General features: G+C 33.6%; 1 protein-coding gene across 3 annotated transcripts in view; it reads left to right on the plus strand.

Annotated features, from left to right (window-relative positions):
- The window catches only part of SLIT2 (slit guidance ligand 2), a gene marked incomplete at both ends in the record, with an annotated part of 384,978 nt that overhangs the window by 255,935 nt on the left and 101,599 nt on the right, over positions 1-27,444 (plus strand). For all 3 annotated transcript variants that reach the window (XM_079697609.1, XM_079697610.1, XM_079697611.1), the window contains 5 exons: positions 3,355-3,426; positions 5,955-6,118; positions 8,117-8,255; positions 26,567-26,638; positions 27,138-27,209. In XM_079697609.1, coding sequence (XP_079553735.1) covers positions 3,355-3,426; positions 5,955-6,118; positions 8,117-8,255; positions 26,567-26,638; positions 27,138-27,209 — 519 coding nt within the window. The remainder of the gene's footprint in view (positions 1-3,354; positions 3,427-5,954; positions 6,119-8,116; positions 8,256-26,566; positions 26,639-27,137; positions 27,210-27,444) is intronic.

Here is a 27,444-nt window from a genome sequence, read left to right on the forward strand (position 1 = left end):
AGAATTTAAGGCTAAATTGGCTAGAGCGCTGGAAAGACTGAATTTGTTAAGCCATAATCTCTTGTCAAGTAAATCAAAGGTTTACCCATTATAAATGTCTGGTCTGGGGCTTTTTTAATATAGAGTTACCATTTTTTATATAGAGTTCCAGAAAGAAATTTACCTGTTTTGCTTATTTTTATCATCCATGACTCTTTAAGATATATATTTTTATTATGAGGAAATAATGAAAGAACATTAATTTACACATCACCTTAAATTTTGGATTTCTAATGTTTTAGATTTTTTAAAATTTTGATTCCGTGAACATGTGTGAATATATGAATATACTGAGGCCAAACAGGAGAAGATGGGGGTAATCATACTGAACCACTGATGGAAATTTGTTAGATTAAAATATACATTAAGGGAGAGAATGAATAAAGTTCAGGAAGGAAAAGCCAAGGTAAATGAAAGCAAGGAGGCAGTTTATCACTTGCATGTAAAAGGAACTGACTTTTTGTGGAATTCTCACTGATAGGATTTAGAATTAACTTTATTTTCTTAATAAGAAGATGGTGTCTCAAAAATAGCATTGGAAACTAATTGTAGATCAATATTTTCTTTTTCTTTGGACACTAGATTCAGAAATGAAATACATAACTTGAGTTGCCAGTTTTATATGGTTTATTTTTCTTTTCTATAGAATGGACATAATTGAATTGAATTGAAACATAGTGGTTCAAATCCATTCAGTATCAGACTTTCTGCCAAATCCTATGCTTAGCACTAGGGAATAAGAAAGAATAAATCAAGATCTCAGTCCAAGAGGGCCTACATGATTACCAAGACTAACATTTCTTATTTACACACCAGGATGTCCTTTGTACAAGAATATATTCTCATTACATAGAGAAAATCTTGAGGTTGAACGTAGAAATAGACTTACATGCAGGAAAAAGTGTTCACATTTAAAGAAGTACAGCATATAACTTCACATTGTTTCATAATAGGAATTGATTATGGCCATAACACATACATGTCATCATACCTAATCAACAATTATATTTATTGTTAATTTCAAAATAACTTAATTTCATTGGTTCCACATATTGTTCAGTTACTAGGTATTAATATCAATATTGCTTTGCCAGCATCAATACTGAATAAAAATAATGAGAAAATTTATTTTTTCAGTTGCATTAAACAAATTAACATTTTGAGAAAAGTCTTCAAATTGATAGCCACTGGCTTCGGCATGCAATGATAGCTCTTTTGTGTGGAATTATAAGAAACTATAGTTCAAAATTAATGCATGTCTGCCTAGTGTGAATTGCTTAAAAAAAAAAAGTTGTCCCCAAAATCACATTTCAATATGCTGTATACTCTGAAGATTTAAGCCATATAAAATCAGCATAAATTTTGAGGGTAGGAAAAGGGGTCATTTAAAGCAAATCCCTTTGAGAAGTGAAACATTTTAGTTCAGACATCAGGATATGTTTTAATGGTGCTTGAAAAAAAATCTCATTTCACTCGAGTACAGGAAAATACTAGAGGCTTTCAGATAACATGAGCCGACCAATTCAGTGCTTTATAGATCCTTCATTCAGTAGGCTTTTTTCTATATGACTTAGTTCAGATCATTTGCATTAGTTCTTATATCATTCAATACATTGCTAAACTGGATAGTAAAGAGAGTCAGTGCATGTTCTAGATCTGTAGCTTTCGTGCCCTGCTTTACTGAGAAGTTTAAGTAAATCGCACTACCCCTGAACACCCCATATCCCACCATTGATAACCATAGCCAACAGCTGGCCTAAAGTGGCCTCAGTGTGTCTTGCTTAGCCCAAACAGACGTGGCCTGTGGACTCTGAAATATTTGAGTTAGTTGCCAGTATTTAAAAATTAGGCAGATTGACCTAAAAACTTCCATTTTTAGTTTCTCTTGAGAAAATCAGATTGTTTGGCAGCTTTCCATTACAGCAGAGCAGCAGTCCATCAGAGCTGAATATTAGTTGCTACAACAGAGAATATCATCACTATCACCAAGGTCCTCTTTGTCCCCAGGGATCGGTCTGCTCTTCCTCGTTTCTCTTCCCCATTTTATTTCTTTACAAGCAGCCTGCTTCTCTCATGTATGTTTCCTGCATGGCCTCTGTAGGCAAGTGAATGTGCCACCTCTAATTCAAACCCTTCTTGAATATCAAACATCATCCACCTGTACCAAGATCCATCTTTCCTGCCTTCTTCAGCCACTGCCCTGTTTAGTCATCACCCTACTGTATCTTCTGTATACTGGAATCATTTGTCATCTCCACACTCTGCTCACCCATTCCTGGGATAACTGTCTTTCTCACTGTCTTGTCACAATCAGACTTCTCCAAACGGAGACAAAAAGATATCTCTTTTTTAAATCTTACTAACTCTAAGTTTTTGTAATTTGTGTAATTCCTCTCCGCAGTTGGGCTGTATTCTCTTTTAGGACAAGATTTATGCCTGACTTATTTTTAGACATTCCATGTTGCCATAAAAATAAGAGCCATTCAGGACATATTTGATGAATGAATGAGTAGTAGTTGTAGTAGAAATAGTAGTAATAATACAACTAACAATGCTTGTGTTAGAGGGAAATTAGGAAAAATTTGAACCAAGTAAGAAGTATACTTATTTTCACCGTATCTCCCTTGACCACCCATCTTCTTGACCCTAGCTTCAAGAAACCATGATCACTACACAGCACTAAACAAAGAACAGGATATGTGGCTGCAACTAAAAACCGCTAGAATATATTAAGCTTTTACTATATTGCTACAGCATGTCACTTCTTTCCTACTCAATGCAAGTACCATATATAGATATTGTTCTTCCTACTCAAATTTCAACAGCGGCTGCTGTCCACAGTAAAGAACAATTAACAGGACTCTGTTCCAGGACCTGAAAGTACTGATTCTGTGCCATTGCTATGAGATTTCAGTTGGAGAATTCAAATGGGTTCATTTACTCGTGGACACTAATTATACATAATACCCTTAAAGGAAATATAACTTTATTTTTTCCAACTGTGACTATCTCACGTTCATTTCTTAACCAGTATCGTAAATCGACATGTATGTACACAGTGCATAAAGCTACATGGTCAAAGATACTATGACTCAAGTCACAAATTAGTAATAAATATTTGATGAATGCATAGTAATATGTTAAAGTATGAAATTTATTTATCGTCTTGTGTATAATACAGTTCATTCTTGATGCCATCTTTACCAGGTAATGGTTCTGCATAAACATAATCACAAGAGGTTTTTTCTGTGTTAACATATGGAGTGATCAATAAATTTTCATATCTAAAATTTCTAACCTTTTTTTATTCTACAGCACTCTCAACAATAACAACATTACTAGACTTTCTGTGGCAAGTTTCAACCATATGCCTAAACTTAGGACTTTGTAAGTAGCCACAATATATATATAAAGTCAATTTAATCAATTAATGATTCCCCTTAAGTACTGTTTTTAGTAAGTAAAGAATATGACCACTAGATCATCATGGGGTAGACAAGGGAAACACCACTTTTTAAAAAGTTCTGGATATGATATTTGAATAAATGAACTATTATTCTGAAAACTTGAAACCTTCCTTTTAAATGATGTGTGTTATGGGAAGTTTGGGGGAGGGAGAAAAACATTTACTTTGAGCTATTGTGGAGATCACATTTCATTAAGAAATGGAAGACTCCTTGATTGGCTGTCAGAAATGATAAATGGTAAATCTTTATGATTTTATTACTGTATGGCAAGCAATCCTAATAAAGCTAAACTGGCTCTCCAGCATTCTTTGTGACGTAAAATTACAGCATCACCCTTTAGTGCTTGTATAATCAAGGTTGTGTCAGCATTTATATTTTAAAATATCTTTTCAGGAGTTACAGATGGACATTAAAATATTTTAGATGGATAAAAATGATTCTCTAATAAAAGTGTTTGATACAGCTATTTTTTTTCCTCTTAGAGAAAAATTAATCCTCAAAGCCCAGGGTGGGGTATTTAGTTAAAGCATTTTCAGAGATAAATCGCATTTGAACTGGGTTTCAGAATCACCTTGACCTAAAAATATATATTATATACAACATGTGAGAAATGGTGAGAAACAAAACCGAGCATTGGACTTTTTGAAAAAATATGTGTTTTAAGTAGGGTAAATATATTTTGATAGGGTTTTCAAAATATTTTTGTTTTACAATAATTTATAACTGAAAACGTTACATTTATTTTCTCTCTTTAATCAAAAATCAGTTGAATTGCCACTTTTTAATGAATTAGATAATACCAATACTAATGTCATTTTTTCCTCACTAAAACTGAGCTCTTCATGGGATATAATTTCCTTGGAATATAATTTAGCAAAATAAAATCATTCTAAAAGTAAGCAGGCATAACTAAGTTTTGTTTTCTTGGGGCTATCAGATTGAGACGAACTGGCAAAATGAAGAGCCCAGTTCACTCAAACTATATTTAATGAAGTTGGTTTCTCATTAGTTTTAGCTAAGTTTTTAAAAACAAATTAAATAGTATAGTGAATATAGTGAGTCTTATTTTCTTGTGGAAATCCACTACAGTTTGTCTTACTAATCAGGTTTTTAAATTTTTATATTCTTTTCTCATTTCTAATGTGTGCACATCTAATTGAATCATCGTAATGTACTTGGTTTCAATGGAAATATTTAGAGAGCAATGCTGTGGAATGTGCCTTGTGGCTTCCAAAAGATGCCACTTTGACCTCCAAGCAAACTTCACCAGAGGTCACCCAGCCTTCCCAAAATGTACCTTTCTGTCCTGTGGCATGCTGTCCAGTTTGGATGCAAGACAGTCTATTCCATACCTCCAGGCTGAAGGAGAATATAAAACAGTCATCTGACTTTAAATTCCCTTGCTTTTGTTGTTGCATTATTCTGTGTTATCATTGCTACTTAAAAATTCCATTTTTATGGTACAATTAGCTTTCTGGACTGAGTTCCATGTTTTAATATCCATTACTGTTATTGGGTTATAATCGAGCACATCAGCTAAAAAGGGCTAAAATGGTATTACCATGGCATAGATGATTCTGGGAATGATGCTTTGATTTGTAGCTTTGGATGTCCTTTTCTTTAGTTTGAGAAAACATAAAAGCCAGTTTGAAGTCATTTACCTAATTTAGTGGATACATTTGTCTGATATTTTATTAATGGAGAAGTGCTATTTACCACTTGGAAGGGATCCATGATCTGGTGTGGATCCCTGCCAGCGTAGAGGGGGCTGGCATAATTCCTTCACTCCCAGCCATTTATGTCTTTTAATTTCAGTTCCTGCTCTTTGAGGCTATGTCCCCAAGAGCCAAAAGCAGCTAATCCCTTTTACTGTGATTAAACAAAAAGAAGGAAATCAGAATAGGGATGTGAAAAGAAGTGGTTTATATTGAATTATTATTCTGTCAGGTTCAGCAAAAAAATGAAAGTGACCTGCTAAAAAAGTTTTGCCAGCAGTTTCTACAGAGACTAATAATGACAAGACTAACTGGTATTTCAAACTTGGAGCCACAACTTTTCTTAACATGCCTCCTACCCCTGCCTGAGCCCAGACCTCCCCATTCCTCCACCCCACCCCCACTGGCTGCCAGTATGTTGGGACTGCAGAGCAATTTGCCTTGGACTCCTTTGTGTCTCTTTGTCCCTTTGAATAGACGTAGGCAAAAGATTTTCATGGTCATGTTCAAGCTTCTGTATACTTGCTTATTAGCTCAGAGGTAGATGAAGAGGGACTTGAGTCTGTGGTTATAAACCAGTTTAATTTTTAGGAAAATAATTAGATTGGCATTTATTAAGCTTTAACCTATTTATAGGTAGAGACGAAGTTATATGTTATTATGAATGAATTTTCCAAGTTTTGAAATGACTCTTTTCTCTTTTCTTGCTTTAAACTTCTTGGCTCTCATTTAGTCGACTCCATTCGAACAACCTGTATTGTGACTGCCACCTGGCCTGGCTCTCGGACTGGCTACGCCAAAGGCCTCGGGTGGGCCTCTACACTCAGTGTATGGGGCCATCCCACCTAAGGGGCCATAATGTAGCTGAGGTTCAAAAACGAGAATTTGTCTGCAGTGGTAAGGGAGAAAGAACCTTTCTGTTTTCATATTCCCGTATGCTATGATGTAAGGAACTGTGTAAGGTGCATGCTTCAGAGGTTTCACTTTTCCTCACTAATGTGAAGTTATGCACTAATCACTCTGTGGAAATCCTCTGTGTTAGGGATGATGCCATAGGCTCTAAGACATTCGTGCATGTTTGGCAATTACTGATTACTTTCACCTAAGTTATGATGAAGGATTTTTCAGTTGTCAGTCCAAGGGAGAGATAAGAAATTCCTAAATTACAGTTCTATTTGCTACTCATGATTTTACCTTTAAGTAAGTATTTATTTCTATTTTGATGTTAACAATTGGAAAAATGATGAACTAATCTTGGATCCCGGCTGGGAAATTGAAAAAGTAACAGAACTGTAGTTGCAAAGTGACAAAATACTTTTCATGTGATGCAGTCCTACCTAAAGGAGATAAATGACTAACTTTAGTAACAAAAATCTGAAAACAAAAATAAGACACTGGTTATGTAAAGTATCAGTAGGTGACATTCAGTTAGCTCTTTCTATGTGCTTAAGCATCAGTCTAAATATTTCACAAATATTTACCTAATTTTTACCTCCTTCATAACATCTGTTGAGAAATATAACATTATATTAAAGTTTAAAATGCTGAGAAAAAGAAATGGTAAGTAACCTTGTCGAAGGTTGTAGAGTTAAGTTCAAGGATCTCAACCTAGACAGTCTGATTCCCAATCCATATAAATTATTTCTGCTTCAGAAGTGTCTGTTCAAAATAACAGTAAAACAAAAATTTTAAATATTTATAATGCATCATAAATAGCAGTTTCCTAAAGGAAGAGTGAGAAGACATACTAGTTCAGGATTCTATTTTATTGCTATCCTTTAGACCATTTTATGTATTTTCTCCTGCTTTTTGTAACCCAAACAAAATTTTCTTAGAATGTCATGGAATGTGCTCAGTAGGTCTGATTGCTTTATAAAAAATTAAGTAAGGAAATGACTAACAATTCGTTACTAACCACTTTTTTCTCTTTTCACTTTTTTCCTTCCTGTTTTCTAGATGAGGAAGAAGGCAAGTTCACGTTTCTTATTTAGACTGAGACTATTTTTGTAAAGTGTGAGGACTTGTTGAGAGGGACCTGGTTAGTAATTAGCCTGCAGCCTCCTCCCCGGGTATCACCACCACTCAGGCCCTTTCTCTGCAGGGCAGAGAGGTCTGGCCCTGCTGCAGGGACAAACCCAGCGTTTGCAGATGCCTATTTGGTACAAAATGCCTGACAGCCCGTTGTTCACCATTTGAACAGTAAAATTTCAATACTGAGTAGTAAAATATACCTCTGGGTAACTACTTAGCCTAAAATTTTAAGCCATACAAAGTCAAAAAAGGAATCATCTAGATTACAACTAACAGAATGACCTGATACAAATTATTACAACTTCAAAAAAAGCGGTAATTTTGAACCTACCCAGAAATCAAACTTAGCATCATCTATTTCCCCCATACTTATTGGCACATGATTACTTATTTAGACAGTTATGTCTACCAAGAGGGAAGTTTTACTGTTTTCCTTTCCTTCTTTGAGTTAAAGTAAGTTAAGCTACTTAAATTCAATAAAGACCACGCTCTATCTAAGCTTATTAGAAATGAAATATAGATTCGTCTGAAGTTGCTGCTTTTTTTGGAACTCATAATAAATTTGAATAGAATTCTAGTTTCAAATCAGAATTTAACCTCTCTCACAAATCTTTCAAATTTTAAAAATTATCATTTTTCTAATTAGTTTTAAAAATCTCATTTGCTTTATCGGTACTGACCCCAAAACATACATGCATGCTTCCTAAAATATATTGTAGAAATATAGTATCATTTTATAATCAGGTATTTAGAGAAATGCATTTCTGGTTAATAACGTGCTTTGTTATTTTCGCTAAGTTTGTGTGTTTCACAATGATGAGATTGAGGAGGAAAAACTATAACTTTGGTTTGTTTCTTTTTCAGGTCACCAGTCATTTATGGCGCCGTCTTGCAGTGTTTTGCATTGTCCAGCTGCTTGTACCTGTAGCAACAATATCGTAGACTGCCGTGGGAAAGGTCTCACTGAGATCCCCACAAATCTGCCAGAGACTATCACGGAAATGTATGTTCCCTGAATTCCCTCATATCCCCCACCTCCCCAATAACCCAAGCCATGACTTTCTTTAGGAGATTCTGGGTTTATCAAAGGCCAGTCTGATCCATTAGCTTAGACAAATGTTTCTTTCAGAATTGTATTGACCTTGACTCTGTTTAATTAAATAACTTATTGAAGTGGCTAGGATTTTTCTTTCTTTTTTTTTTCAACACAAGTAGAATTAAAAGGAATGCATTTCAAGGAAAAATAATACTTTCCTTTTTCTTCAGAAGGTGTTATAAGGCGCTTTAGGAAAAATAAGAGTATGAGTACCTCATTTATCCAATTGGTTCTGGAGATCTGCTTCTGCCCATTTCTAGCTTGGAGTGGTGGAAAATAAAAGAAAAACAAAGCTGGGGTAATAAATCATAGAAACAAGATAACTAGATGATGTCTGCCTTCTCAAGACAACACGTTTTAAAACGCAGTTTCACTGTTTTGTTTGAACCGTTGTATAGTCCACCACAAAGGATAAAAAAGATAATATTATCAAGTCAAAATGAAGATTTTTAAATTAGTGAGCATTTTAGCTTATTTGAGCCAATGTCTACCTCCATCAAAAATTAAATTCTCTCAACAAAATATTTCATACCTATTTTGTATGCAGCTGCTGGATTCATTTCTGTGTCCTAGCCAAATGTAAGTCATGTGGCTAAAACAAGGTCACATAAGATGTAAAGTGGACTACTTTTACCATCTTGGGAAGTAAGCATTAGGAAAAATCTTTACCTTAATATCTATTAGCTAAGAAAGCACCTCTTAACCACCCAGCCTACCATATATTGTTTTAGAAGTTAATTCTAAATTTGAATTAAATAAATATTTTGGGACATATTTGGTTGACATAATAAAGTAGAATCAACTTCTTTAGATAGGTCTTCATAGTAGGCACCCAAAAAAATTAAGTTATTTTCAAGAACTATTCATTATTTTTTTCGGCTGTTAACTGCCCTAATTTATCTTATGTGAGAATAATCTTAATTCATAAGACCCACTAACATTATTTTAAAGTATTTAATATGTGCTTAAAAGTGTACTAGAGAGATGCAGTACTTGACACAGACAAAGAATATATGTATGCACATAATAATATTATTCTCATCAAAATTAAATTGATGAAACACTACCTTGGCCATGAAAGACATTTGTATTTTTTAGCTGAACCTTGAAAGAAGAACAATATATGGCTTGGGAAGAGGCAAGAGACATTCTGCAAAAGAGAAACATTAGGGACAAAGGGCAGAGGTGGCAGTGAGCATTTTGTTTTAGGGATTGCACAGTTGAGCCTAATTATAGTAAGAGATGCATGTTGAGGCATCATGGAAAATAATGCTTCAAAAACGACATCTCCATCTAATTCTAAAGCCACAGATTACATAAGGCCTCTCATCTTAGAAGATGTAATATATGATGGAGTAGATAGTAGAAAGACATAGTAACTGTTCACACAGAGAAATAGTATTTCCATCTCTCCAGGCACAAGCATTTATTAAGTAAACACTTTATTACATAAAGGCAGCATGAATTCTCCACAGATCTCCATCAAGTGACATGCAAGTTAAAAGCTATAAAATGAGGTACAAAGTAATACATGTTGTAAGGGAGGAAAAAATAAAGTTCAAGGTTTTTATTTTTTTCATTAATCTTTATTGGAGTATAGTTGCTTTACAATGTTGTGTTAGTTTCTGCTGTACAGCAAAGTGAATCAATTATACATACTACATATATCCACTCTTTTTTAGATTTCCTTCCCATTTAGGTCACCACAGATCATTGAGTAGGGTTCCCTGTGGTAAACAGTAGGTTCTTATTAGTTATACATAGTAGTGTATATATGTCAATCCCAATCTCCCAATTCATCCCATCCCCCTTTCCCCCCTTGGTAACTGTAACTTTGTTCTCTACATCGGTGACTTTATTTCTGCTTTGCCTATCAAATTACCAATGGCAGTTTTTACAGAATTAGAACAAAAAAATTTATAATTTTTATGGAAACACAAAAGACCCCGAATAGCCAAAGCAGTCTTGAGAAAGAAAAACAGAGCTGGAGGAATCAGGCTCCCTGACTTCAGACTATACTACAAAGCTACAGTAACCAAGACAGTATGGTACTGACACAAAAACAGAAATATAGATCAATGGAACAGGATAGAAAGCCCAGAGATAAACCCACGCACCTATGGTCTCCTAAGATAAACCCACGCACCTATGGTCTCCTAATCTATGACAAAGGAGGCAAGAATATACAATGGAGAAAAGACGGTCTCTTCAATAAGTGGTGCTGGGAAAACTGGACAGCTACATGTAAAAGAATGAAATGAGAACACTCCCTAACACCATACACAAAAATAAACTCAAAATGGATTAAAGACCTAAATGTAAGTTCAAGGTATTTATTACAGAGGGTGTAAAGTGGAGAACAAGTTACAGTGGTTAACTAGAGTCAGAAAGCTTTAGTTAGAACCCGAGGTCTACCTATCATTTACTAACTGTGAGACCGTATGCAAGTTACTTATCCTTTATGGGATTATCTCCTCATCTGAACTGTCGTCAGTTTATAGTGAAAGAATTAACACATGCAGAGCTTCATGTGCTTAGACGATAGTAATCATTGAATGATACGTCGATCTCAAGCCTTCATGTAGGAGGTAACGTGTGCGGTAGGCCTTGAAGGATAATTAATGAATGGAACTGCAAAGATGAGAAAACAGCTTACAGAAGTAATGAACTTTATGAGCACAGGCAATAAGAATGGAAATCCAAGATACTGCCACACAGGAACTCAATTTGATTGGTATTTGGTACCTGAGAGAGTTAAGGAAACATAGTTGGAAAGGTAGGTTGGAGGTAATTCATGGAGGACTTTGATAGTATAAGGATTTAAATCTTTCTTTGAAATGCATTTGAACACAGGAGTTTGAATCTCTAAGAAGAATTAATCTGACAGCTGTGCACCAGTGGTTTGGCAAAAGGAGAGAAAACCAGGCTTATGGCTTCTTAGGAGACTATTATGTTGATCGAGGGGAGATGTCATGAGAGCAGGAGCTAGTAAGTAATAGTAGGAATGATGATGTGGAAGCAGCTATGATAGCTAATACAGAAGCAGAATTAATAGGATTTGGCCTTTGATGAGATGAGAAAAAGGACTCAAAGTTGATGCCAAAATTTCAAGTATGAGGGCTGGGGAGATGGTGGTTATGGCATTGTATATAAGAAGCTGAGGAGCAGGACCAAAACTAGGAAGGAATATGATGGTGAGCAAAATTTGTGAGATACTGAAGTTCCAATAAGATATTTAGAGACACTAAAATAATACAGACTATGTTAATTTGGAACAAGACAGGATTTGAGGCAAATATTTTGGAGTAATTAATATTATAAAAAAACAAGTAGATGGTTAATGCCATCAGATGGCCAATGGAAAGGAGAAAAAGAGAAGAGAAACCCAAGGGAACTAAACAAAAACAGCAGAGGGGCACAATAGGTAAGGGAGGAAGGAGCTTCTAGGAAAAATGATCCTCCGGATCAGATAACTCCGGACAATGAACCAAGAGGAGATCTGAGAACAGGTCTTACAATTTGACCACATATTGCTCTTGAAGGATTCAAGATAGAGTGATAGGTAAGTAAACCACTCTTCAGAGTGTTAAGAAAGATCAGAGGTGATGAATATTGTAGAGAGCAGATATGGAGTAGTTTGAAGAGTTTAGCTGAGAAAGGATTTTTTAAAGAAGACAATTACAATGATAAAGAACAGACTTGGGTTTCAGACTTGGGTTTATTTTAAGGTGCAGAAACCTGCAGTCATTAGAAAGTCAGAGAGGAAGAATAGGTTTAGAGAGACATGAGAGTGTGAGAGTTAGATAAGATATATGTGGAAGCAAGATTGTTCTGGGTCCAGGAGGGGATTGATCAAATCCTGATGATAGAAAAGGAGACAAAAATGCTGTTGCTGGTTGACAAAAGAGGAGTGAGTTGTAAACATAACAGACTGAAAGGAATATGAAACATTTCAAATGGTTTATCTCATGTAGTCTATTTTATTTTTTGTCATAGAGCTTTTCTTACATTTTGTATGCTCTATAGATTTTGTATGATGGTGGAATTTAGTAGCATAAAAGTTAGACTAATTAATATGTCCCAATGAGTTTGTCTGTGTTGAGGTGGTGGTTTATCAAATAAAGCTATAATAAATTCATAAGTAGAGATGAAAACATATGTGAAGCTCTAGGTGAATTTTACTTCTCTGATTATTACATTATCAGCTTTATCAGTAGAGCATCTGGTAATAAATCATATTGATCTTCAACTCCAACAAAATACACCCATTACCATTCAGTACAGTGGCACAACTTACTAGCTTAGTGACTCACTTCTTTTATTACTCTTTTTTTAATTAAAGAATCAGTAAGATTTCTAAAATGTAGAAATAAAGTTAAGCAACATCTTTAAAAATTTTTATACATTCTATATTTTTAATACATGATGAACTGAACATTATAAACTCCCTTCATATTTTTCATATAATGTTTTAAAATTGGAGTTTACCAGTAAATTATCAGTAGAATTTCTTTATTGCAAATTATCAGGCATTTCATTCAGTAATGTTGAGTTGACTTCCTACTGTTTAGTGTGTCTTTATTCCTGTAACTGTCTCATATTGTGACAAAAAGAAAGTATGTATGTATGATATGTAGCAGTGACCAACTGCCTGTAAATCTGGGTAGAAAAACTTGCCTCACCCTTTCCTTTTATCTGATTTGTGCTTGCAACTATAACTTCACACTTGTGGTATGTGCTCAAATTTGTTAAGATATAGAAGGGAAATATTCCTTTAGAGTCAGAATTGAAATAATTGGAGAAGAAGGAATGGGAAAGAGACTAGCATTTATCTAATGCCTGCAGTGTTGGATACTACACATGTATTGTAGCATTTGATCTTCTCATTGACCTTTGATGGGTGTATTTGTGCAATTTAAATAAAATAGGAAAACTAATGCAGAGGCATGTGTTAGATAAAGGTTGGTTTTATTTCTCCAAGAGGCCTCATTATCCTGATGATTTTACCATGGTCCAGGATCTGTCCTCCCATTTGCAGACTAGGAATCTGATTTTGACTGCACTTAATTATTACATTTTGTAACTATATATCCATATATGTATATAAATATATGTTTGTGTGTTTATTTAATGTATATACATATATATAATATATATATGTTATATATATGTGTGTATATATATATATATATGTATATATATATATTTGTGTTGTGTGTTTGTCTTCACTACTAAAGCAGCTCTATGAAGACAGGAACTGCTTCTGTTCAAATCACCACTGAACACTCAGCAACAAATCTAGTACCTGGCACATAGTAGGCCCTTGATAAATATAAGATAAATATTTATTGAATGAATGGATAATGTAAAAATTAAACATTTAAAGCAGATTTATCTCTGAAAAGGTGGAGTTATATTAAAAATGATTAAAAATAAAAATCTGAAGGAGCAGTCCATTCTCTTCCCGTAGAAAAATGAAATGATGCTTTTTAAGCATAAAATCAATAAGAAATTTTAATGAAAAAAAAGTTATGAATAGAATGCTTAATGAAGTGAGCTAAAGTGGGCTAACTAAAAATTCCTTTGTTAAATTCCTTGTTTCCTGTCCTGGCTTGGATTCTACTCTCTTCATGCATCTGAGAGCAACTTTTTTCTGCTCTAGGTTGACCAAGCCAGTATCTAATAGGTACCCTCCTTCTTTAGATATAATAATTAATTCAATCTTTTTACAGACATCTTAGACATCTTTCTCTAAGGTCACATTTTCTCTATAACAAAGCCTATAGACATTTATCTCAAATCCCTCAAAAGTTGACAACTTCATTTTGCTATTTAAAAGAAGACCAGACTCAAAAAAGTTAAGAAATCTTGTAAAAAAACAACCCTTCAATTATGAAGTGACTAAACTGGCCTCAGTCTTAGATTTATTTGACTCCAAAGCCTGTTTTTCATCCTCCAACCAGCTGCAAAAGAAAGATAGATGTGGCTTAGCTTGTTGGGATATTATAAAAGTGATGATTGAATAAAATGAAGAGAAGCAGATATCAGAAAAACAGGACACTTTAAGAAACTTACATTTGAAGGGAACATAGAAGGAGCATAGAGGAAGACAAGGCATGAAGGTATAGGAATGTTTACAAAACTAAGAACTGTTTCATATTACTTTATATCTACAACTGTTGTCTTCTTTCCTAGTCTCTATTAAGTAATTTCGTATCTCCCTAGATTTTGTCTTCATAGAAATTTTCACAGCTTAGTTTGATATTCTGGTTAATGTCAAACTACCCTATTAGACTGCAAGCTTAATGAGGGCAGGATCATGTCTTTTTTCCTCACCATTTTTGTCCCAAAACTTAGCACAGTGTGGGCGGGGAGAAGAACAGTACTGGGGTGGTGGGTCTGGGACATACAATCAGGAGAGCCTCCAAGCCTCCATTCTTCCTAGTAAAAGAAAATGTGACAAAGGAGTAGGGACTAATGAAGATAGATGGGGGAAAATAGAATGTGTAATATCAGGTAAAATTAAGTTTAGAAGAAAGAAGTTGTTGCTGCCCTGGAATCTTTCCAGCACTTTGCTGCTTTGAACTCTGCTGGCTGGGTACCTTGTTTTCATACACATGGAATGCCTTAGGCAAGTCTATACAAGGCCTGACCCATGGCAAGAAAATCATTAGTAGCAAATTGATTCTCTATATATCAAATCCTCAGAATTAATTTCTTAAATCTTGTCTTGAGGTGTAATACTTTGAATGTGAAGTGAAAGATTGCTGTAAAGTAGACATTTAGTTCTCTTCAATCCAGTTATAGATTTTCTGTGGCATAGCACCTGTCCAAACCATTATACAGAAATTCCATAAATCATGGAGAACAGTTAGTAAAAACATAGGTTGAACAATTTAGTATGTCTTGTTCACTCTTAGGTCTTATTGCGTTTAATGTTGGTTGCATTTTTCAGGGCTCCAAAGCTGGGAGCCATACAATTCTTCCTTTTATTTGTCTGAGAGAAGATAAGGAAGCGTTCAAATTTTGGGAAAGGAAAGTATGGTAGCAAAGTTCTTAGGCCGGTCTTATGAGGTCTGTCTCTGTTTTCTAAGATGTACTGCAAATTTTCAGAAGTTATAGTATTTGTTTTGGATGTGCTATTCAAATAGGTAAAATGGAAAGGGAACTCACTTTGTTGTATAAACTTAGTGGACTGCTTTTACTCTGCTAGTAGTAAAGAAGCCTATTTCAAAGAGATTCACAGTATTAGAGGTTGGATATGAAGTTAGGAGTACATTTTTTCCCTTTTGTTTACTCTGGATCATTTGCATGCATAATTATAAAGAAATGAAAGTGAGAATGATTCTTGAATGCTCTGATTACAAACTGCATTTATGATACTGAATATAATTTTTAAAATATATCTTTGTCCTCCATTTCTGTTTAGGCACTCTTCCTGTGTTTAACCCTTTGGCATGCTATTTCTGCATTTGCCCCTTCCAAAATTTTGCATCCTTATTTCTATTAAATAATACTTGCCAAATTTTGAATCTGCATATTTCAAAGTTTCTGTTGGTAGGGATATGTAAATTAGATTTAATCAACGTGTTTTTAAATAACCTATTCTATACTAGCTTATTAGGAAAGTTACAGGTACTCATGATATCAAGCATGACTTTTTGACTATTTAACATGCACTCAGGAATATCTCAGCTAATAGCACAGCTGTCATGCTGTGTAATTGGTTCATTTTCTTTTAATTATGCCCAAATTTTGAAAATAAATTTTAAAAATAAATATAACATAGCAGTTTGACTAATTTTTATAGCACATGTAAATTACCTTGACTTTACTATTTAGACAATATTGATAAAATATCTCTGAAGTTTTCACATCATGATTTCATCATAAGTTAGGAGCTTAGGAAAAGACATAATAATTTAGCTTCTTACAGAATGCAGAAAGCCAATTCATTGTTCAGTATACAAACTAAGATCACCACTGAGTTTCCTCACAACAAACATCTCACTTAATTCTTAGTCATCAGTAGCCATGCTTAGTGTAATCCCTACAGCAATTTTGATAGTTCCACAGCAAAATAGTATAAGATAAATTATGTAAAATACATTTAAAACTAAACTAAACCTGTTGTTCCATAGACCATCATTGAGTTCACTAATAATCATTGGAGTGTTTTCATCTTTATTTTGGCAAAATTCTCAATTTTATATGCATATCTTGAACAATCTTTAATTCCTATTGAATGAAATAGTAGAATAATCATCTTTGTAAAGAGAATTCATTTTTATTAAGAGTGTGGGTTCATGAAAAGAAAATTATTTGCTCCTATTTCCCTCAATTTACTTCCTTTTCTCCAATTTTACTAAGGAATAATTGGCAAATACAGTTGTATATATTTAAAGGGTACAACATTATGATTTGATATACTTATTCATTGTGAAATGATTACCAAGATCAAGATAATTAACACATTCATCACCTCAAATAGTTAACTCTTTTTTTGTATGTGGTAAGAATGCTTAAGTTCTACTCTCCACAATTTTCAAGTATATAATATTTGAAATATATTATCAACTGTAGTCACTGTGCCATACATTTGACCCTCAGAACTTATTCTTCTTATAACTAAAACTTTATACCTTTTGACCTTCATCTTCCCAGCCACCAACCTCTGTGACCACTATTCTATTCTGTTTTTATGAAATCAGATTTTTTTTTTGATTCTGCATGTAAATGATAGCATACCTTATTTGTATTTACCTGTTTGGCTTATTTCACTTAGCATATGCCTTCCAGGTTCATCCATGTTGTCACAAGTGACAGGATTTCCTTACTTTTATGGCTGTATAATATTCCATTGTATATATACCACAATTTCTTTATCCATTCATCTGTTGTAGGACATCTAGGTTGTTTCCATATCTTGATTATTGTGAATAAAGCTGCAGTAAACATGGAGATTCAGATATCTCTTCAAGATAGTGATTTCAATTCCTTCAGGTATAAACCCAGGAGTGGGATTGCTAGAGCATATGGTAGTTCAATATCAGTTTTATGGGAACCACATACTGTTTTCCATAATGGTTGTACCAATTTACATTCCTGCCAACAGTGTATAAAGAGTCCCTTTTCTCCAAATATTTGCCAGCATTTGTTATCTCTTATCTTTTTGATAATAACCATCCTGATTGGTGTGATATCTCATTGTGTTCTTCATTTGCATTTCTACGATGATTAGTGATGTCGAGCACCTCTTCATGTACCTACTCTTGATTTGTATGTTTTCTTTGGAAAACTATCTATTTAGTTCCTTTCTTCATTTATTATTTTGATTATTTGCTTTTTTTTGCTATTGAGTTGTATGAATTCTCTACATATTTAGGTTATTAACCCTCTATCAGATATATGATTTGCAAATATTTTCTCCCATTCTCTTGGTTGCCTTTTCAATATATTGATTTTTTTTCTTATTTGTACCTAATTTCACAAAAATTTATATGTATAATGTGTATGTTATATATACCGTATACACACCCTTTATATGCTTTTGTTGTTGTTGTTTTTTGATCATTTCAGAAAAAAACCACAGTGACTTTCATAAGAGAAACGTATAGAAGAATGAATCAAACTTTTGTAATATTAGTTAAGATGTGAAAATAAGTATGGTAAAATTATAAATAAATTGGTGTAAAAGAAATCTTAAAATGACTAGAGTGGTAAGGCAAAGCAGATGCTCCAACTGGTTTCTCTTAAAAATCCCAAGGAGTCTGATGAACATTATTGCAGCAGAGAACGGCATATGGAAAAGTAACATTTTTTTCATGTACTACATAATCAACAAATATTTTTGAGTGCCTACTCTGCATCAGGCATTTTGGATGAGAGGTCACAGTTCCAGCTTTCAAAATGTTTACAATGCAGAGAATTGAAGCTTTACACACACAGAAATTTTAAAAGCTATATGATAAGTAATAAAATACATATGCATGGAGAAATACATATGCACAGAGAAAGGAATATCTTGATTTCCCTGGGAGACTAAAAGAATCTTCGGGTATGAGGATGTGTTTTGAAGGCAGAGAAATTGTGGGCTTTCTAGACAGTGGAAAGAGCATGTGCAGAGTCCGAGAAAAGTGAAAGAGTCATGTGTCTTTGAGAAATTTAAACAGTTTTAGTTGTTAGAACATAAAGTACAATCCAAATCTTGAAGAATCACTGTCCTGATATTAATAGGATATAAGGGGAAATTTTGAGCAGTGTAGTAGTATGATTTGATTTGTTAGTTAGAAAAACAACTCTAACATGGAGTAGAGAGTCCACTTGTGATACAAACAGTTACATAAGGCATGATAAAGACAGGCTTAGCAGCAGATAGTAGTGAGAAGTTATTCCAAGAAATGACCCAAGTGCTGTTGTGGTTGAGTCACTAAAAACTTCTACAGGAAAGAAATGGAAACCCATCAGATGTAAATAAGACCTATGTAGACTTTAACATAGAAATGAAGACAGCTGGGGCACAAAGTAGTATTCATTCTCAGGTGAATGAAATTGTCACTTTTTTAAAGAATTAAGTTATTGATTTATGGTTGTAAAATCAGCCAGAAAAAGTAAGCTTAAAATTTGTTTGGTTCAAATTCTACTAGTGATCACAGTGTTATCTGAACTTTAGGGGGAAAATGATGGATGACTTGGACAATAACTCAGTACAGGCATCGGGGAGAAGGCTAGTTGCTATCTATTCACTGAGTAATACTGTTAAACAAATGATGTATAAAGGTAATTTGCATAATGTTTTTAAAACTAAAATTATTACCAAATGGGGGACTTAGCTCAGGGCCTAACTCATATTAAGCGTCCAAGAGGTTTTAGTTATAATGAAAAACAAAGCAGCAAAACTTCCATTTGTCTTTCTTGGATTGCAAAAGAAAAATTATGAAAACTGAGTGTTACTGACATTATTAATCTGTACTCTGTGCCCCTGAAATCGGCGAGCCATGTGTCTTAGCCCATTTTTCCCTCTAAATTATGTGATTCTGTGTATTGAATGTACTTTTTTTTTTGCATTTGAGTGTGTCCATATAAATATATACATAAAAATTTTAACTCATTCAGAAGTTCATTGCCTGAAATATGAGGTCAATAGGAACTCACACACACACATTTTTGTTTTGCTTTAAATGCTTAAAGACCAAATGGAAAAAGAATTATTTTTATTATGAAAACATCAATTGAATTTGCACTGAGGGAAATGTACCGAGAATGACATCACAAGAAATAAAATAAGATTAAGGAAGTGGACAATTTTCAGGAACAAGTCATCCCAACATAGGGATTGCTGATAATCAATTAGGATGGACAGTCTTAAGGAAAAAATGGTAGCTATATGCAAAGTATGTCCCTCTAGAGGCCAATATTCACTCAGCTGTTAAAAATATTTGTTAAACTTAAAAAGTCCTGGAAATCACAATTACATAACAGCAATAATATTCTAGTCTAAGATAATCTTGGGTCATTTTATGTAGAGACATCTGAAGGATTTCAATGGCATGCATTTACTGCTCAAGTTAGAAGTAACATTCCAAAAATATAAAGTACTTACTTTAGAATTATTATGTAATAAGCAAGAGGATCCCTGATGTCAAAGTAATATCGCTGCTTCCTCCTTTACAAATGCAGGCCTGGTGTTACCTATGATGAGAATATTTGGCTACACTCAGCAGTCCATGACTCAAAAACTAAAGTCATTCTGCAGCTCCAGCCTTCACCCCATTAAATCTGTTCTGTTCTTTGGCAGCTGTTTTTGCCATTTACGTTAAAAGCAGATGGGGAAAATGCAAAGAACTGTCAGTTTTATTGCCATGTATAATCAGCATCTGGGCTGTATGTTACAGGAACACTCAATCCAAACTCATACTTTACTGGTGGTGTAAAAACTTTTTTTGAGTTTCTCAGTTTTCAAATTAGAGTAAGTGCTCTATTTTAATCATGTTGATCATGGAAATAGCAACCATTTGTATTTTTTTTTCAGCCTTCATGTATGTGAATGATGCTTGAGTGTATGTGTTTAATAGACAGTTGGGAGTTATCTGCAAAACTGTTTTGCTAATTTGTTTTAAAATGTGTTTTGGAACCATACATGTTTATTTCACATTAGAGATCAAGTCATATGTCAGATTTATTCCTTTCTATAATCTGTGTGTATATGTGTGACTAATACAGGCTACAGACATTATATTATAATGCCATATTTATATGTTATATATGTACACATATATATCCTCATTTAAATTTTTTCCGCTATTTTTTGAGCAGGAAAAAGCATACCATATATGTTTTTTTACATCTCATAATTTTTACCAAAACATTTATAGTAGGTTTTATTTTCTCATTTTTCAGAAAGAGAAACTGAGACACAGAGAAACAAACTAATTTTTGCAAGGTCTGCAGAGCTAATCAGTGGCAGATTCTGAATTTAATCCAAGTCTGTATAAAGCTCATACTTTTAATCACTAAACTCCACTTTTTATCTTTATGTCGATACATATACAAAACATAAATACCTCTTGGGAGAGCTATTTCAGCTTTGGCATGTGGATGTTATTTTTTTATAGTTTATCAAGATAATTTAATTTGAAAAATATTGAAACTAATGCCTGAGTATTGAAAGTTAGTGAGTCGAAAGTGTCATTTAAAATAAACTAATGTTGTTTAATATAGTGTAGATGTCTTCAGAACTAGTTGGAATAATTAACTACCCAATTACACTGTATGTTGTATACTTTCCTGATGTAAGATCTGCTAATTGATAACCATGGTAAAGTATTTATATGCCACAGAACCCAGCTATACCTGCGCATAATATGCAGGTTTTAAGTGTCCACAGTATTACAGCAGAGAGATTTACTGATAATTTCCCATTTTCTACCATCTTTGAAATAGGCACTAGAAAAGTGACGTATATTGGTAGCTGTTCATTCTTTAGGAACTCTAAAACTGTGAAGACATATATTTCTTAAAAAAAAAAAAGCAGTAGAGAACAAGAGAAAAAGATATATGAGAGTGGGAGGAAAAAGTTCTTTTATTGGTTAAACATACTTGTGAATTTTTTGATTGGAACAGTTAGAAAACTGTCTTCTAACTAAAATTGAACTTCTAACTAAAATTTCCTTCTTGTTTTGATGAAGTGTAGCAGCAGATTGCTTTGAGATATACGTACACACAGCGATGAAATGTTTTGGAATTGTTCACATACATTCAGTGGAGAAAAAGGTTCTGGCTCCTTTTATATGAAAAAGTCTTCCTTTATCATATGGAGTTTATAAAATTTTCTCCCTCTCTTACTCAGTTTTCTAAATCTATTTTTACTTTGAAATTTAAAATATTGAATTTTGTTTATGAAGGGATAGCATTTGGAAGGCTCTTAATTATGGTGGATTTTATCTACAGCAAGCAAATATATCTCAGCCATTACACTATCTCTTTTTGTAACCCTGGCATTTTTTGTTTGTTTGTTTGTTTTTGTTTTTTTATGATTGTGGATGTCTGTTTCTTATACTTTTTTCCAATGTTTGCTTATATTTTAAAGCTGTATTATTAGGTATATAATTTTTTTAACATCTTTATTGGAGTATAATTGTTTTACAATGGTATGTTAGTTTCTGCTGTGTAACAAAGTGAATCAGCTATACGTATACATATATCCCCATATCCCCTCCCTCTTGCATCTCCCTCCCACCCTCCCTATCCCACCCCTTTAGGTGGTCACAAAGCACCGAGCTGACCTCCTTGTGCTATGTGGCTGCTTCCCATTTGCTATCTGTTTTACATTTGGTAGTGTATATATGTCAATGCTACTCTCTCACTTTGTCCCAGCTTACTCTTCCTTTTTTTTAACCTTCACCTGAAAAATCTAATATTTTTCCTCCTCATGTTTTATAATCAGGTTTTAATAGTCCCCCCACTTGTTTTAGGAGGAAGGGCATCATTTGAGATGTGTGTTGTTTGTAGTTTGTCAAACATATTATGAGGTTCTTGTAATGAAACACAGAAATTATTTATCCTAGAGACCTAGAAGTTTACAGGAAGTACACATTAGTTTATTGTTTGTCCACTGAAAACAAGAAAATGGATATTTTTAAACGTTTTAAAATTTATGGTTTGACATCTATCAGTGGTAGAATATTTCCCTGCATGAGAATCTGTCTCTTTGAATGAAGGAGGCAATTATGTTGTGCCTTAGTGTACTGCTAGACAGTGCCATAAAGACCAATTAGCTGCTGAGTCAATGTAAATAACCATATAAGCTTCGTTTCAGATACTCTTTTTTTGGAACAAGGTTGGAAGTAAATAGATAAATAAAGAAAAGCAAGCAAATCCATTGTACATGTCATTGTTCAGCTTTCTGTTGCATATGTTGTAAATGATATGGTTTGCCACATGAAGATTAAGTCATGGGACATTGCAATAAGGAATAATACCTGCAGTTTTGCTATATTATGTTTGAGTTATTTTTGCATATAAAACTAAATGTTTTCATCATGAATTCTCTTTGTTTTGTAACTTTTTGAGCATGCATTTTCTAAAAAAATAGATGGCCCACTTATATCTTTTTGGGTTTTTTTGCTTTAGCAGGAATAGTTATCAATGAAATTAACTGCAGATTCAACACAAACTAAGTTACAATAAAATGTATTTAAGGGCTTCCCTGGTGGTGCAGTGGTTGAGAGTCTGCCTGCCTATGCAGGGGACACAGGTTCATGCCCCGGTCTGGGAAGATCCCACATGCCGCCGAGCAGCTGGGCCCGTGAGCCATGGCTGCTGAGCCTGCGCATCCGGAGGCTGTACTCTGCAAGGGGAGAAGACGCAACAGTGAGAGGCCCACGTACCACCAAAAAAAAAAAAATATATATATATATATATATATATATATATATATATATATATATATATATATACACATATTTAAAAGCCATTAGAACAATTAGTGATCTTTATAAGTATTCTAGGTTCTGAGACTTTAAAATAATAAATATATTTTTAAATTTCTAAAGAAGCTTTTTAATTATATTAAGCGATAGAATTAGTTTGGCCACGTTTGTAAGTTAATGTTACTGACATTTCAGAAGTCTCAGTACTGAATATCTCATTTTTAAAAAAAAACTTATATTGAACAAATTAGTTGGAAATGTAACTGTAAAACTGGACACTTTATCAATAAAACGTCCATGAGGGTATAAACATATCTGCTTTTGATCACCATTGAATTCCAATTATGTAATACAATATTGCACAGGGCCATCATGAAATATTTGCAGATTGAATGAATGAATGAATAATTGCTGATTCCTTATTTTCAAGAAACTGAAATTATATTTACAAAAAGTAATTGTATGATCTAGTTTTGCATGACTGTTGAAAGAAACCTGCTAGACACTAAGAATTTTTATTTTTTCTCATCATCGCATTATATTATTTTGAGAAAATCTTTAACAAAATGAAATGATGTTTCATTGGCCTGGATTTGAAGAAAGTCCTTTAATCAAGAGTAACCCATCTATAGCTTGTTTTTACTATATTTTCATCGATTACATTTTAAACTTCTTAAAATCCAACTACAAGAATGGATCACAGCAAAAAAAAAATGTGTCTCTAAACCATCAATTCATAATGTTCTAATCAATAATGTAACAGTGAAATGATTAAAATATCCTTTGCTATACTTAGAGCTTTTGAAAAAAGTAACCCTTTCTTAAGACCTAGATAAATAATCCATATGAAGGAAATTCATATTTGCTTCATGAGATTTATTTCTTGTCTTCTAGGGCAAATCTGCCCCTTAGGGGCCAACAACCTGGTGGACGAGGGATATATGAAAAATAAATAGAATGCAGTCAGATAAGAGCAGAGGAGTTTAGAAGAAAATGCCCTTTAGCAGAGAGAAAGATGCATTTAACCATACCTAAGAAAGTAAAGGAAAGCTTCAAAAGGAGGCTGTGCTCTAGTCATCTTAAAATAACTCAACAATATTATTAATATTGATGTGAAATTATTATTATCTTCAACGGCTAACAATAAGGAATGATTAAGGAAATATGGCACAATTTGACAATTGAATTGTCATGAAAACATTAAAAATAATGTCTTCCAAAAATTTTAATGATATAGGAAAAAATGGATGATATGATGTTTAGTGTAAAGGAGTCAACTCAAAATTCTCTATACAGTAAGATTTTAATTATATAAAATAAATATGCGTGCAGAAAAACTAAAGTAAAATTCACGGATCTGAGTACTGTAATATGAGTGATTTTAATTTGCTTCCTTAACATATTTCGTAAATAGCTTAAGCTTAAGTTTTTCTTTAATGTGAACAAAATAACTTCTGCTTTCTGGAGGATGAGGATCATGACTAATGTTGCAAGTTACAGAAAAGATTTTACCTTTTTGTGAGAGAGCAAGGGACAGAAACTTGGGGAATAATTCAATTTGGAGGACTAGAAAATGAAGCCATAAATTAGAAAGAGAAACGCAGAGTGAGAATCAGGAACATATAGTGTCACATCCAAGGGAGGAAGGATTGTTCACAATATCATATGCCACAGTGAGTTCAAGAGCAATGAAGACTGGGGAAACGCATTGCCTTTAGAGACAAGGAGGTCAGAGGGTGAACACTGAGACTGGAAGAAAACATGATATTGTAATATAAGGCCTTTGAATCAGAAAAGACTGTAATTTAGGCAATTTGACTTAACCTCCTAGTGACATTTTATTTATGTTGAACTGATGTCCATTAAATGCTTGTAATACATATAATGTCAAAGTATTACCAACATTCAATAAAAATGAATCACTGTATATGACACATATATAGCCTATATATGCCTCTCTCTATATATAATATTTATACATAAATATACCAATATAAATGTATATACATATATGTGTATATGTATATATATTTTTAAATTGGGGCAAGAAAATGGAGCTCATGCCAGGTATTTCAACAGAGGGATTTAATATGACAAATGAGTTAAACAGCTCTAGAAAGTGACAGAGATTAGAAAGCTGCTTCCACCCCCAGGGCTACAAAGGACTAAGAAGTTGATGATATACAGTTAGGAGCTGGCCCTTAGCAGGAGCTAAAATTAAGGAAGAGATGAGACCACTGCTGAGGACATATCCTGAGGCAGAAAAGGGGAGTTGCTAACTGGCTTCTCCCTTCGTCCCACCTTGGGTCTCCCACCAGTGCCTTTCACTGATCAAGTCTCACAAAAGCCAGTTAGCAACTGAGCCCGGACTAAATGGTTCACAGGAGTCATCTCTCTGGGATACAGAGCAGAAGTGAGGAGAAGGAATGGGAAATGTGTATTAGCATATTTATATGGGTAGAAATGAGGCTGAGAGACAACATTTTTTGATGGACTAAAATATTTACCAAAACACCCTGTGAAATATACTGTTTTGTGTCTTTCATAACTAGATGGGTAAAATCTTCTCTTTCTTTGATAGCAGAACCATGGAATAGATAATGTTAGAGGGTTATTTTCACCTCTCAGATTTTAGTGCGTCATAAAAACATGGCAGTTGTGTTTAAATGCACTTTGCTGCAGTGGTTTTCACATGAAATATTTACATAATGGATTGACAGAGTCCAGACAGTTTTACTGAAAATATCTGTAGCACTTATGAATTTAGAGTATAGGATTTTTGCCTCAGAAGAAGCTTCAAAATTAATTTTCTGCATATAACAATTCTTTCAAGCTATAATATGCTTTCTGTAGAGGAAATGGTTTATAAAATTTAGTATTCAACCATAATGTCTTCTGTGGAAGAGTTATAACTATCTCTAAAACATGTTCTACATCTTTTCAATGTTACAACATATTTCTTCCTGATATTGAAGTTAGCAAAACGTATTCCCAACTTAGCTTCTTACAGGTGTTCTTTCTTTTATACAAACTCCAGACTTAAATATTAATGAACTTGTAATGCCTAAAAAATCAGAATATTTTTATTGTTTTTAGAGTTGCTTTGTTTTTATTCCCAATCTTATACCACATTTAGGGCAGAGCACAATTAATTTTAGTAGTCTTTTTTGAGAAAAAAAGAAAATATCACTTATAAAGCATATCACCTTTGCTTCTTGACATGGCTTGAATTAAACATAGCTGGGAGCTCACATTTCTATTTAAAACTTAATTTTTTTTTCATTGCAGACGTTTGGAGCAGAACTCAATCAAGGTCATCCCCCCTGGAGCTTTCTCACCATATAAAAAGCTTAGAAGGATGTGAGTGAATAATATTCTGAAATCAGTGTAATTTAAAAAAATTATACAAGTCATGACCATGACAAGACATCCATTTAAGCATGAATAAGTACTCGACAGATTAAATATTAAATGATGTGGCTATCTGTTACTAGTTCTATAATATTGTAATGTTAAAAGCTAAACTATTAATTTTTTAAGTTCTCTGTAATTTAGCATATTAATTCACACTAGTGTGAATGTACGTGGTCAATATATTATACAGTCAAATTCTTAAATGTTCTATTTTCAAAAATAACACATGCCATCTTTAATAATAATTTAGGAAAATAGACAATAATTGATTTAAAAGTGTGATTTTTTTTTTTTAATTTAGGATGCTTCAGATGTTTCATGTTGCAAATTTTATATATGTATTGATAGGTGCAAAACTGACATGCAGAGGCAATAAATAGCTTTCTCCTGCAGTAAATCTCACTGATATTTTATTTAGTTTAACCTAACCTATTTTTAATCTTAGCGACCTGAGCAATAATCAGATCTCCGAGCTAGCACCAGATGCTTTCCAAGGACTACGCTCTCTGAATTCACTGTAAGTACTGACCACATCACTGAAGGAAAGCAGCATGCACAAGGAATAGTGGCTCTAGTTTTAAATTTGGATTTAAGGGATATACTGTTTAAGTTTTTTTATTATGAATTATTAATAATAATTAGTATGAATCTTTAGTGAATTTCATCATTTTTATGGAGAACTGCTACCTGCCACTAAAATTAGCCAATTTTTAGGGGTATATATTTTAAGGTTTGACAGTTCTGCTGTTTAG

The sequence above is a fragment of the Hyperoodon ampullatus genome (genome assembly GCF_949752795.1).
Source record: "Hyperoodon ampullatus genome assembly, chromosome: 1".
In the NCBI taxonomy this organism is placed as follows: Eukaryota; Metazoa; Chordata; class Mammalia; order Artiodactyla; family Ziphiidae; genus Hyperoodon; species Hyperoodon ampullatus.